This window comes from Hypomesus nipponensis, chromosome 13 (assembly GCF_054491055.1).
Source record: "Hypomesus nipponensis isolate SF chromosome 13, ASM5449105v1, whole genome shotgun sequence".
Lineage (NCBI taxonomy): Eukaryota > Metazoa > Chordata > Actinopteri > Osmeriformes > Osmeridae > Hypomesus > Hypomesus nipponensis.
In genome coordinates this window covers 3,602,472-3,616,397 of record NC_140373.1, presented here as the reverse complement: position 1 = coordinate 3,616,397, position 13,926 = coordinate 3,602,472, and the positions used below count along the sequence as shown (strand labels likewise).

At 45.7% G+C, this 13,926-nt stretch overlaps 1 protein-coding gene across 1 annotated transcript; it reads right to left on the bottom strand.

Moving 5' to 3' along the window:
• Positions 1-1,022: 1,022 nt before the first annotated feature.
• plekha4 (pleckstrin homology domain containing A4) lies at positions 1,023-13,162 on the bottom strand. Its single transcript, XM_084670890.1, is given in 25 exon segments — positions 1,023-2,844; positions 3,054-3,184; positions 3,507-3,628; positions 3,851-4,384; positions 4,506-4,640; positions 5,164-5,219; positions 5,391-5,481; positions 5,604-5,708; positions 5,809-5,894; positions 6,107-6,215; positions 6,340-6,438; positions 7,009-7,161; positions 7,422-7,502; positions 7,609-7,677; positions 8,191-8,334; positions 8,588-8,647; positions 8,759-9,074; positions 9,207-9,267; positions 9,270-9,409; positions 9,525-9,643; positions 9,758-9,858; positions 10,033-10,105; positions 10,258-10,356; positions 10,477-10,549; positions 12,986-13,162. Coding segments are annotated over 25 exon segments (4,314 nt in total). The 5' UTR covers positions 13,027-13,162; the 3' UTR covers positions 1,023-1,528.
• Between the last annotated feature and the right edge of the window lie 764 nt (positions 13,163-13,926).

The following is a 13,926-nucleotide window of genomic DNA, read 5'->3' as shown; positions in this document are numbered from 1 at the left end:
TTTACCCACACACACAACCATACACACACAAACGCACACTTACACAACCACACACACGCATACACACAAGCCAATCAAAGACCTGATTGATTATACAGTAAATGAGATAAATACAGGTGCACACTTATGGACATAGGTTTTACTATAACCACCAACATATGTAATGCATTATATTTTTCACAACCATAAACATGATTTTGTCTGTTTAATTAGTGTCTCCAATATGCTCCTGGCATATCGTGTATTTGCTTGTGGTACTGACAATTCATATTATATCCTTGACTTTCTTGGGAAGTAACAGAATTGAAAAAAATGTCAATTCTGGCACTAAACCTATTGATGTTTATCCAGTTGGTGTGAGAGCCTGTGCTTAAACCTTTTAAGTCTAGTTATCTGTCTTTTTTGGTAGATTTGGAAGAACATGTATTTTTGTGTTGTTCTTTTTTTGTACAATATTATCTGCATTGTATGTCTGACCAAAACATAATCCAGTCATGAGAAATAACATCTTTTTTTTTTTACCAGGTGCCTAGCAACCAAGTGAATTCTGTGATCATATGATAAATAGGCGTCTTGACTTTTTGACGTTTTATGTTGTATCTCACAAATGATTCCTTCAGATAAGCGTTAGAACAGACATGTAATATAATTTAGCTAATTATCACAGGTAATATTGGGTAAATAAAAGTAAACATAAATCGGCTTGAGTTGGCCCCTGTAAACATAAGCTAGCGCTGTCTCTGGGAGAGAGTGCCTGGGAAAAGGTGATGTAATGTGTTCTCAGACAATGATGTCATCGACTGAGACACGGCAAGGATTTAAAGTGACAAAGGCGTTTTTCAGAGCTCCGTGTAGTTTTGCTTCAGCCTTGGTCAGAGAAGAGTTAAGTCGGGAGTGTGATATTGGAGTCGGGGGAGCATCGTCAGGGAGTAGAGAAGCTATTGATAAAAATGGGAGCAAATATAAATGAGATGCAGAGACACAATATTCATAAACTTTGAATATCAGTAATACAAAGAGGACACAGGCACACGTGTTTATTAATTAGTACATATGGGATACAAAGCACATTCACAATAAAGACTAGTTACAGTCAGAGAATGGGTTATTTGCGACCAACGAATAACCTGACAACTGTTCGATGTTAAATCAAGTAATGGAGTGGAATGGACGTTTGACCTTACACATTTGACATAGGCTACTGTACGTTTGAGACTAGTACTGTAGTCTATTGCATTCAATACATTACTGTAGTTACAACATAGGCACATACAGATACTATGGTGAATTTCATTATGCAACAGAACATCCAGTGTTGGTTCTCTGGAGTTAACTTGAGACACTTACTGCATCATTCTTAATACAACTGACGTTTCTTTTTATCAACCATACAGCCCCAAGCCATCCGTCCCTTCACCTACATCCTCTTAAAACAAGCGCTCCTCTGCCGCTTGTTTACGTCTCACACATCTCACCCTTACAGCTCGACCATTCCTTCTTCTAAACTGTCCACACACCTCTGTGCTTTCTACAGACTGGTATGTAACACTGTCACTCTGCCTCTCCCAAAGGAAGCGCTTCGATGCGCCATTCCGCCCTCATATTTTGAATTTGTTTTGCATTTTGGAACAGTGTTACTTCTGAGGCCTTCGTGTAGTTTGGCATCCTCTTTCTTCCCATCTAGATCCCTACCAGTCCCCTTCACTTCGACAGAAACTCCCTGGTCTGAGATCGCCTTCACAGGTTCATCTCCTCCCATCTCCGCATTCCTGGTTTCACCTGTCAGATGGTCATTGTTCTGCTCAGACACGACAGGGTCTAATACAGGAGAAGAAGAAGAAGGGTCTTCTTCCTCCACTTTCAACTGGTTCTCTTGACTTGCGTCCTCTCCCTTTGGTTTGAACAATCCACTGTTGTCCTGAATCTCCTCATATATGCACAGTTCATGCACTGGTTTGACTGAAGCACATCCTTGTTCCACGGGAGACACTGTTGGTGGTGTATCCTTGTCCATTGAGGATGAATCTGGCTGCTTATTGGCTGTTATGATGTTCCCATTGCAATTTGTTGCACTGGTGCCATGACAACCGGAACTCTCTCCATGCTGTTCTGTTGTTCTCACCACGCTATAGGTCACCTCTTCTGCCCTCAAAACCTCATTGGTCAACTCCATAGCCACCTTTTCTTGATTGGTGGATGCTTGGATATTCGAGGCTCCGTCTGTCATTGTAATATCGTTATCTGAGAGATTGATGTCGCACGCAATCTTATAGAAGAGTGAATGGTTATCCATTATCTTCTCCAAGCTTTGACTAACAGATGAGCAATCTTCATTGGAATCCGTTCCGGTGTCGCAACATGGCGGAGGTGGGTCAACAATCGACGTCCCCTCATCAAACAGAGGCTCAATGCCATGGTTCTGCAGTGGCATGAATCCTTGCCACTGACCGGTCGAGAGGAACCACTCGGTTCTAAGATTAGCGGATGAAGAACTAGCTTGTCCTCGATTGGCTGAGACATCCTCTTGATCTCCCTCTCGTTCTACCTCATCCATCATGTTGAATCTGTGGTCTGCATCTCTCTGGTACACGGGCTTTGATGAGTGGTGATTGGTCGACAGACTAGCCTTCTTTTTACGTTTCATGATACCCTTTCTGCTGTTCTGTTCTTTGTGCTGTGTTTTGTTCCCCAAGTGGCTGTTACAGCCTGCCTCGTGCCTGTCTCCATGAGCCCCCTCGTCTGGAGATGTCCTCCTTTGGGCTCCAGGTTCTTCGGTTTCGGACACGTGTAGAACACCTCTGTCACAATCACAACAGCCTCCACAATTGTCATGACGTCCAGAGTCTGAAACAGAAACCCTGTGACAGTGATTTTGTGTTTAACATGGACAGTATAAGTAAACAGCCTTCTACCCAATATGACTGTAACTCTTTCCCCTCAATCTAAAATAGTTACAAGGCAAGGTTTACCTTCAATATGAGTCCACTAAGTGTATTCATACCGATTGAATGACAGTTCAAGTACGTCCACTGTGATGAGGAAAGAGCGAGTACCTGACGTCTCCCTCCTCTTCCTCGCCGTGTCAGAGGTCTGGATCGTGGGGGCGCTGTGGAGGTCCCGCCTCTCCCTCTTCTCCCACCTCATTGGCCCATTGCAAGGCGCTACGGCGCTCTCTCTGACTGCACTGAGAGAGAGATAGACAGAGGGAGGGAGATAGGAGGGCAAGGCAGGGCAAAAGAGGAAGAGAGAGAGAGAAAGAGAGGCAAAGAGCACTGAGATTAAAGCTAATCGCTGTTCGAGCCGATTGGCTTCGACTGGCTGCTTTCGCATGCAGAAAATGCATGTAAACTTATAGACTTCAAGCAGGTGTATGTCTGAACATAGTTGCTATTTTTGGAATAATATTCTGTTATTTAATACACAGCTGTGCTGCAGCAGACTCATCATAAGCGCAAGTGATACACACACACACACACACACACACACACACACACACAAGGTCCCACCTCCTGATGACTCTCTCTCGGATGCGCTCCACTCGTCTGAGCTTGGCCTCCCTTTGCTCAGGGGTCAGACAAAGGTCAGGGTCCAGTTCAGAGGTCAAAAGGAGAGAGGGTCGCCCTTCAGTCTGTGTAAACATAACCATGCTAAGATACAGTATCCATGTATGTGCCAGGTTGTTACACTTTGAGGGTAAAACATTGATAGTGAATGGGAGAACAAAATTATAGCTAAACGCTATGGATGAAAATGGTTTTATATAATACTACACTGACTGAGATGGGATGGAAGCTCATACAGAACAATAAGCCCCCCCCAAAAATCCCAACAAAACCCCTCATGATCTCACCTTCTCCTCACTATCGCCTGGCTCTATCCCTCTGGACGAGACATGCTCCTCATCTTCCCCTCTTACCCTGGAGTCTGACATCCCCGCTCCGTTTCCTACAGATGCCTTGGCGCGGCCCCGCAGGGCCCTCAGAGGGGCCGGCTCAGGCTCCGTGTCGGGGTCTTCTCTAGAAGACCTTGCCGTGTTCTGGACGCGCTGCTGTGACCTGCCAGGCCCGTGGAGGTTCTGCTCGTGCCTCTCTGAAGCCAGGTCCTGAAGGACCTTGGCCAGCCTCTGGGCCGAGGCTTCCTGGACCATCTCCGCCTGCGACCAGCTGGAATTTGCATTGTGCGTTTCTAACGGCAGCCTTCTGGGCATCTTATGGAGTAGGTTCCTGCTCTGGTCGCTTAGTCTCTGCTGCATCTCCTGGGGGATCTGCTCAGGAAGTGGGTTGACCAGCTCGGGAGGGGGGTCCTCAACAGAAACACGTCGGGCAATCAGAGTGGACGGCAGGACGGCTGTGACCACTCTCGTTACCCTGAGAGGAAACGGAACCTGACAAATATCCAAAACACGAGTGAATTCGTCACGCCAAGGAACGTTTCTTACTATAATGTGAGTCAGCTATATTGTCAGCAATGTAAAGACCCTAACGTGTACACAGGGCAAAAGCTACCTCTTCTGTAGACTCAGAGCTGAGACACTGTGTGTTTCCAGCGGGACTGGGCAGGGGGGCTGTCCTCCTATTGGCCAGCCGTTCCTGATTCCTCTTCATCCTCTCAAGCTGTTCTTCCTCACTCATCCGCACCTTCTGAGCGAAACGCAGGCGAGCGCTTGAGAATGCCGCTGTCACGTTGTGTATGATTTATATATCTATATCTCAGCCAATGTGTATCTGTATATGGCCAAAGTGTACAGTTGTATTCAACCAAACAATGCACTGACATGGTCATGTTGTGTGTTACAACAATTTGTTCACAGGAAGAAAGCAGGCGATGTCACAAATACAGGCAATATGAAGGCTGTGGTGCTGCCTGTGTGCAGTTGTGTGAGTGTGTATGTGTGTGTGTACACGTGTGTGTGTGAGTGTGAGAAAGGGAGAAAGAGGGGGATGGAACTGCAGACAATCCACAGAGCCTCTGCCTCCCTCTGGTGGTTAGTGGGAATATTGCAACCTGCCCTAATTGCAGGGAAGATGGGAGAATCAAACAATCGAAATGTAGCTGTAATTGCAGATGCCAAAAATGAAATCAAACTGTGTCGCCGTGGATATCAATTCGCGTGCATTGTGGTTAAGAGCAGAGACAGAATACTTTGGATGTGAGTCATCTTACCTTAAATGCACCATCTGGTGTGGTCCATCTTGAGCTGGAATGAGATTCTGTATATTCTGCACATATTCAGAGGGAGAAGGAGAGAGTGAGAGAGAGAGAAAAAAGGCATGCTGCAGTCACATGCTACTGCACTGGTTATCTACCCACAGTTCCTTCGATTGTGGAGAGCACTAGACAAATCTAGTAGCTAAGTTATGAACCCTAGATGTGATTAGAAAGAGCAGTACCGGTCATGTCTTTATGAGTCCTCTCATCGTGCAGGTCAGGCTGGCTTTGTCCTCTTCTATGCAAAGGATCAACAGGGCCACTGTAGATGTGCTGGAACACACACACACACATTCAGACACACATGCAGACACAAACACATAAACACACACACACACATTGTAAATGAACATGCTCAAGTATATGTAAGATGTCAATAAAAAGAGAAAACTCACCTCATAGTTGGGCTCCGCCCACATGTGTTCCTGATCTCTCCTCTCATTGGTGCCCTGCAGTCCCTGAGGCAAAGGGGGGCGGGCCGGAGGCTCTGGCTCCGCCTCCTGCAACCAAACAGGAGAACTAATCAACCTGAATCCATCAGTAGTTACTGTAGCAGAAGGGTATGTCATGTGATGCTGTGTTTGTGTGTACGTGACTTACCAGAGGGTGTCCGCTCTGCAGCCTCTCTGTAGGAGACCCAGGTGACCCTGGTTGAGACGGCGTCTTCAGGAACACAGAGTTGGGAACTGCAGACAACACAAGAGGATGTCAGGATACCAGAAGGCAACTCTTCCTCTCCTGAAGCAGATACGAAGCTGGGGTTTCTGAACACATGTTGAACCAACGTGTAGAACTAAGAATCGGAAGTCTGAACCGTCACATCCTCAGGATAATGCGTTAAACAGCAGAACCCTTCAGAATCGATTGTAAATATTGTTGTCTTGAACACCACGTTTACCCTGGTGCCTCTGCAGACCCAGCAGGATCCGGAAGTGGTCTCTGTTGACCTTGAGGCCAGCGAGAATGTCCTCCATCATCCACAACTCTCTCTGGGCTTGGGATTGTTCCTGAGGAAAGACCACAGTGTGACCCTCACTGCAAACATGTGGCTAATAAACGGACTAAATGACCGCTGCACACAACACGTTTCTCAGAACATGAAGTGGTCATCTAAAAAGCTGGGGTTTAAACCTGTGGCATTCCGAAGTTGCAGACATGCTGGAGGTGCGAACGGAACACAGAGAGCTCGCTCTCCATCCTCTCATACTGACACCACACTCTCTCCATCTCCTGCGCAAAAACAAAACAAACCCAATTATAATCATCCTTCCTGGTCCTCCTCATGCTCATCTATGACAAATAAAAAACAAAAAGTAAAGAAAATGAGACCCTAAACTATTTACATAATATGAATATATTATTTCCTGTCTGTATATCTCCTAATGCCAGCTATGGTCCAAGCCTTTATGTGCTATGAGAGATGGCTAAGGATTTCTGTCTACGGGTTGGAATGGGCCTGTATGGTCAACTAGCCCAGTGGTTCTCAACCCTGTCCTCAGGGACCCAAGGTTATCTAGCTCTGTCGAAGCCTGGTAACGAACGTGCATTTGAATCAGGTGTGTTGGAGCAGGGAAACATCTAAAACAAGCAGGACAGGGGGTCCCTGAGGACAGGGTTGAGAACCACTGAACTAGCCCACATTCTGTTAACTGGATTGTCTGTGATGTCTATGGAAGTGTCTTTGTTAAAATGCGACTAACTGCAAACTTTCCACCCATCCCTTTGTCATACACCCTAGAGTCAAATCTCAAACCCTCCCGTCAGAGAATGTGTTTGGTTCACTTCCTCCGCATTACACACCAATGAGACATCACACATTCTGGCTCGGATGGTGACCAGTTCTTCCTGCAGCAAAGCCTTCTGGGTCATTGCTCCTTCCTGCCCTCTGAGCCCCTGGCTCCTCCAGTCCTCCAGCTGTAGCCGGGTCATCTCCAGAGCACACTGGACGCTGTCCTGGAGGACATGGAGGGTGGGGGAAAGTTCATACAATGCTGGCAGCCATTTTCTTTAATTTTATATTTTCTAAAATGATTTCAGATTTCAGATGAAAACTGCAAATATATACATTTTTTCTGTATTTTGAAGGTACAGTGACTTCACCTTTCACCTTTGAGGAAACACACTCGTGTGCAAACACACAAACCCTGCATGCCACAAGGCTGATTTCTTAGAACTGCAGCCAAAAGAAAGTAATGACTTGAGCCGTGTCCAACCTTGTCCACTTGCAGCTGAGCCAGTTCTATGGAGAGAGACTGCAGGAGCTTGTCACACCCACACAGTCTAGTCAGCACCGCCTGACAGAAGGGAAAATAAACCTCGGCTCACCAAATGACCATAAGATACGCAATATTCACCGATATCAGAGGGCTGTAAAAAGAGTAGGAAGCTTTGAGCTCTTACATCGGCGTCACTTTCAAGAGATAACACTGGTGGAGGCTCAAGCTCCTGAAACAGGTCAGGTTTGGGAGGCTGCAAAATAGATCACATGTTATAATCGAGGGGGGTTGAGTGATTGAACTTTGTGTGTGCCGTATGTATGGTAGTAATGCTCAGAATGTCAGTATGTATGTTTGTAGAGATATGGACAGACACGCGCTCTAAAAAGGCAAACTACTACTCTACCAAGGAGCAGCAAATGTTAACACAGCTGTCAGACTAGTGACAAAAATGACTGACAGGCAAATGAATTGTTTGTAAACAACTGTGCTACAAAAATACTCAAATAATACTACTACTACTCAGTACGATCATGGTATGTGATATATTCATGAGAAATCAAGAATATTTTTTGTATTCCCTTATAGCCCTGAACTAAAACATGTATGTACTTCTTCTGCAGTTAGTAGCATTTTAACAAAGACACTTCCATAGACATCACAGACAATCCAGTTAACAGAATTTGGGCTAATTGACCATACAGGCCCATTCCAACCCACAGACAGACATCCTTTGCCATCTCTCGTAGCACATAAAGGCCTGTACCATAGCTGGCGGTAGCAGACAGACAGACATATGGCTGCGGTGGTGGTGGTGGTGGTGGTGGTGGTGTGGGGGATGAGGGGCATGGGGACCCTTCGAGGGGGGCAAGGGGGGCAACAGGTCTGTGTGTGCTCCTGTGGAGTAGCTCTGAAGAGAGAGACAGGGTCAAACGCACACGTGCACATTGTCATTTGTCCAACTGGGAAAATCATATAAGTATATAGCTGCTTATGTATACAGCTTGGGTCATCTTGTACTACAAAATCACAACTTACACAACTCCAGTGCTGACAATCATGATGAGTAGATGTAACTAAATACAGCAAATGTTACTGTTGATATTAGGCGGTTCGAGGGGGTATTAGACGGTTTTGCTCGTCCTTTGTTTTAAAAACCGTACCTTGGACAAAGTTCTTCTTCCAGTGGGGATATGATGGAGGGAGGAATATGTGGGTGTGGGCTGTGGAGAACAATTCAAAGAGAAAAGAGATTCAACTCAAAATGAATGTATTTCTCGACTCACATGTTCACGATATTCACACAAAGCTGACAAAACCAAACCCGTCCTAACCTGACTGATGTTTTGCCACCTCTCCGTCACAGGAGTTTGTGGAGTGGATTTATACTCCAGCTTGGGAGACACAGGCGCATAGCACTGTGGCATCATCGAAAGGTCACCCTGGGGTCGTATGTCAACCCTCCCCACTGGTGTGTGGGGTCGCGACCCCACATGACCTCTCGGCGTTAAGGAACCTGTCCCCATAAATTCCCCAGGCTTGGGTGGCGTGTGAGGACCTGAGAGGAAGGGGAGAGAGTCCTCATCCTGGTTTGGAACATAGGCCCTCTTTCTGCTGAACTCTGGAGGGCTGGGCGTCTTGGGTGAAGGGCTGGGTGGACAAAAAGGAAAAGAGAACAGAATGTCTTTGTCATGAAAGACCCCGCTCGGACGCCTCTAAATGAGCATTTTCGTTATTTGATATTTGTGTGTTTTTTTCAGACGCCTTCTGGGATCTGTCTACCTTTGTCTCCCGCTGCGCCTGCCTCTGTGGTCCATGTGCGGAGTCCCCATCCTCCCCCCGTCAACTGACTTGGATCCTTCTGGGATCTGTGGTGGTGAGCTGCATTATGGGAGAGACCATCTCTGAGAGAGGGGGAGTGAAGGAGCTCCACAGACTCACTGCTGCCACCTATCTGTGTGAAGTCCTGATAACTCGAGCAACGCCTGAGGTTAGGAAAAGGACACAGAGGCGTTAAAACAGCGATACATACGCGGTGTATTTAATCAATGATCATTTTAATGGTTTTAGGGAAAAGAGGGTTAAGTTTAAGAGCTCTACCTATTGATGGAACCGTCGGATTCCATACAAGCTGATTGGCTGAGGGCTCGTACCCAGCCCAACATGTCTTCCTGAGTATCTGCACTAAAGAAGTAGGAGCGCATTCCCTGGTGCACCACCTGGTGAACCATTTGACTACATTCAATCTCAAACACTGAGACACGTACATTGCACACAGTGTAAGCGGTTGTTCATTCACATTGCTGACGGAGAGTCCAGTTGAAGTGCTTTACCTTAAAGGTGTTTTTTCTGTTTTTGCATTCTCGTGGTGTGCAGAAGAGAATGTTGTAGCTGGGTAGAGGAATGCTGCCTAGCACAGACTCCTCTCTGCTGTCTGAATAAAGAGATTCGAAAAGGAATCGTCTAACACAACATCTTTAATGAAAGAAAGCCGCTTCATTCAATATTCTTAAACGTCCAAATTTGTCGTGAAATTACGCTGGCCAAAAATTCTAAAGAGACAGAATTTCAAATGAATGAACCTCTTTCCTGCTAACTACTCATTTACCTTTATAATAAAAGAGACAGTAGTTGGACAAGACAAACCACCTCCTTTTCCAGAGTTTGAGCCCAGAACTGTCCTAAAGAGTGGCGAAAAAAGGAACTGTTCAGAGGATTAAATTTACCAAGGGTCGATTGATTGTGATACATTGTGATTGTAGAGCAATCACAATGTAATTACCCATACCTACCTTCATTAACTAATTAAAACATGAATTAAACAGACACCCACCTTCTTATTGAGCCACCCCCTGATGACAACGGGACAGTTTGGGTCTCTCCTGGCTGCTCTGCATCCCTTCCCAAACGTCTGCACCTTGTCATCGCTTTCCTGGGAGGCGGAGCAAAAGCGTGACATCAAAGACTTTGTTTTCAAGTTGAAAGGTTCCGGGTTCTGTCAGAGTGACTACAAAAGCAGACTGTGTGCATAGGAGGGGTGTTCCAGGCTGACCTTTCTGATGGGGAAAGAAGAGATGGTGACCACACTGGATGCTTGGCTCACCCTGTCATGGTCCTCCATCCTGCTAGCAAAGAGACAGGAGGAGGCAGGAGGAAGAGAGAGAAAACATTTAAAAAATTGTCCTTCAGTTTTTCAGAACGAATCCACGTTAATTTATATTCTGTTTTGTGCACAGGGAGATCCAGGTATATAGAGCAACTGGTGTCACTTTACTGTTGTGTTTGAAACAGAGACAGCCCTGCAGCCTGTTCACTAGGCCTCAGGACCTATTTTAACTGTTTAACACTCTTACCCTAAGCTGACAACAACCTTAAAATATACGTAAAGGAACAGTACACCTACTTTAGCATTAGTGTAGGTCGAATGAGTGTGCAGTAGTCCACACAGTATGAAACGTCATCACAGAGACTACTGTTTCTACTCACTGGGCCTCAGAGCAACACAACAAACTCATTCGCTCATCCTTACTAACCTGAATCTCAGAGAGTGTCAGACCAAATCCAAGCCCCAAAACAAAGATAAACAGTCTTCCTAACGACACAACGGTTGGTGTCACAACACACTTTCACAATGGAGGATATTCCAAAAATCTGTTGATTGGGAGAGGTGGTGCGGTGTAGTCGCGCACTCGCTCCCGGCCAGTCCCAACACACTCCCGAGTTCTATTCTGAGCCATGACGGTCCCCGTGGTGAAACTGACAGGTGACAGCTGCATCGCCGTGGTAACAGGGAGCGGCCTGGGAGTGTGTGAAAATCAATCTGGCAGCAGGCTGGGATGGTATGCGAGACATCCTCTGGAATGCGTCCCAAACTACAGACTACCCCAGCTGGGATTTGGAGAGAGCGACAAAATCTAAATAAAAAACGTGAAGGGATGGAAGATGAGTCTAAAGTTGTTTTTTTTCTCTGTCATATTGCAGTGCAGGCTGTGAGAATGTTGCTGTCTTCTACCATCTGTATTTTCATAGTTCAGCTCAGGCAACAAATGCTGTCTAGATTTTTTCCATGGCAACCAGCAACCATGTCCTCGGCCAAATTATTTTAATATGAATGGACAGCGGGCTACTGTATCTGACTTGATACAGAACAGAAGCCACCATTCACACACATTTACTGTTAATCAAATGCTCTGTACTCGACAACAACAACACACATGAAGAGGGCAATTCGCAAGTAGCCTTTGATACTGAGCCACCACAAGCACTCGTGGGAGAGGGAGCCGTTCAGCCTAGCGACATTATGAAGCCGTTCAGCCTAGCGACATTATGAAGCCGTTCAGCCTAGCGACATTATGAAGCCGTTCAGCCTAGCGACATTATGAATCTGTCCCATCAGCCATCCTCAAACGGAGTGAGAGAGTGAGAGAAGACAACAAGTAGGTCATTGTCAGAGTTTAAGCCGAAGACTCATGGCTCGAGGTAACGAGGGCTTTGTGGGTGTTGAGAAATATTTGGAAAATCTCCTCCTTATTCAGTGGGAGTCGATGGCTTGAGGAAGAGAAACTTGAAATGCTGAAGAGCGACGGAGAGGACAAATGGTGTGTTTGTGTTCCGCACAGAGTGCGCTTTGTGGCGCTCTGGGACCCGGTAGCATCATGCAAAGGTTGACACAGAGCATGTTGAATAAATAACCCGGCAAAATCACCTCTCTCCATCTACGCTTGGAACTCATTAAAAAACGCTTGCATGCAGAAAGAGAGTCCCCAAAAGTCACCACAACCGTCAATAACCTTTGATCCCCCTTAAAAAAGTCCATATCACATCCTGATGAAAAGAGGGTCATTCACCATCAGACGCAAAATATTCAGAACTGATTTTCAGTTGTGGCCAAACACTGCCTGAGTGTTAAGAGTTCAGCCAACCAGAGAATAATAATCTTGCTCTCGTAGTGCACCCAGAGACAATGGGTCACATCAGGCCAACAAAGAACCTTAAAAAAACCAGGAAACCCCAGCAGAGATATCCCACAGCAGCACTGAGTCTACTCTTCAGCTTCCTACCGCACTGCTTTTCACACCATCACTCACACAGCAAGCCCTGTCTCTGGAGACAGAGATCAAATCCAAAGTAATGGAGCTGGACAGGTACAAATAGAGATGGACTGTAGGAAATACTCTTGTGACGATGAAGCCGTAGAGGACTGTGGGATATTGTCTGACTTATTGACCTGCATAGTTAATGATGCAAAGACTTAACAGTTTTTTAAGGTAATTATTTTTCAGGTAAATAAAAAAAAATAATAATGTTTACTGTTTGTGTGAGTAAAGATGTTAAAATGAAGATGAGAAAATGATTTTGCGTGCTGTATATATAAATTTTTGGCATATGAATGACTGGAAGCATTATCTAAGACATCATATAAAAGGACATTTTACAGTGGTACTACCTTAACAAATTAAAAGTTAACCAATTTTACATAGGCACACCAGTTACCGGAATTCTCCGTGACATGTATTACCACAACTTTCGTACAGTAAAGATGCTATAAAGCTGTACTGTACCTGACCAATCGCGGCCGCCTGTTGGCTCCTTCGTGCTCCATCACTTGGCGCGGGTCCTCACAGCCTCCTGCTGGCTTGGATGCACTTTTCCTGGCTAAACCCCGGTATCATGCTGCCCAGTCCAATCACAACACCATCACACTCCTCTACCGCTCTACGGTGATGTGTCAATCTATCGTTCTCTTTCACGCTCTGTCCGCTCTCTCGCTCCCTCCCCTGTTTGTGAAGTTTGTCTGCACAGTGTCCCGCAATCTACCCACGCTGTCCATTAACACTAAATCTTTCTGTCTGTCCGCTAACAGTGAGCTCTCTGTCTACTGCTCCCTCTTCCTCCCCCAGTCCTCCCTCCCTCTTCCCTTTCTTGCCCTTGGCTCTCTCTCTCTCTCTCCATCCATCTCTCTGTCTTTCGCTCGCCATCTCTCCCTCCCGATCTCCCCGATCTCTCTCTGCCCATCCCTCTCTCTTTGTCTCTCTCTCCCCATCTCTCTCCCTCCATCTCTCTGTATACCACTCTTTCGCTGATTGTGGGTTTGGGATTTGGGCATTTGGGGGAAAACAACTGTCCTGTCATTTTGTTCCCCCTTCTTGACATTTGATTGTAACTTTCCAGCCAATGTGACTCTGGATTTTAGCTAACAGCTTCCGTAGTTTGGATTATTATGTCTGTTTAGTTGTTGGGCCATGTTATATTTGAATATGGTTCGTTAGATGGTATAAAGAGGCTCACCTTATAAACAAAATGCTACTATTAAAATAGAAGGATTTGAGTTTACTGATTGAAAAATGTTTATTAGGATAATGTATTTAGCAAATTAGAGTTTACGTGGTTTAAGTTTACAAAGCCATAACAACGACTGAAAAAGAGGTTCAGAAGATGATATGAAGGAACCGAACTGATAGACTCAGATTCCTCTTCACAGTGAGTGTTGTAACAAAGCAAC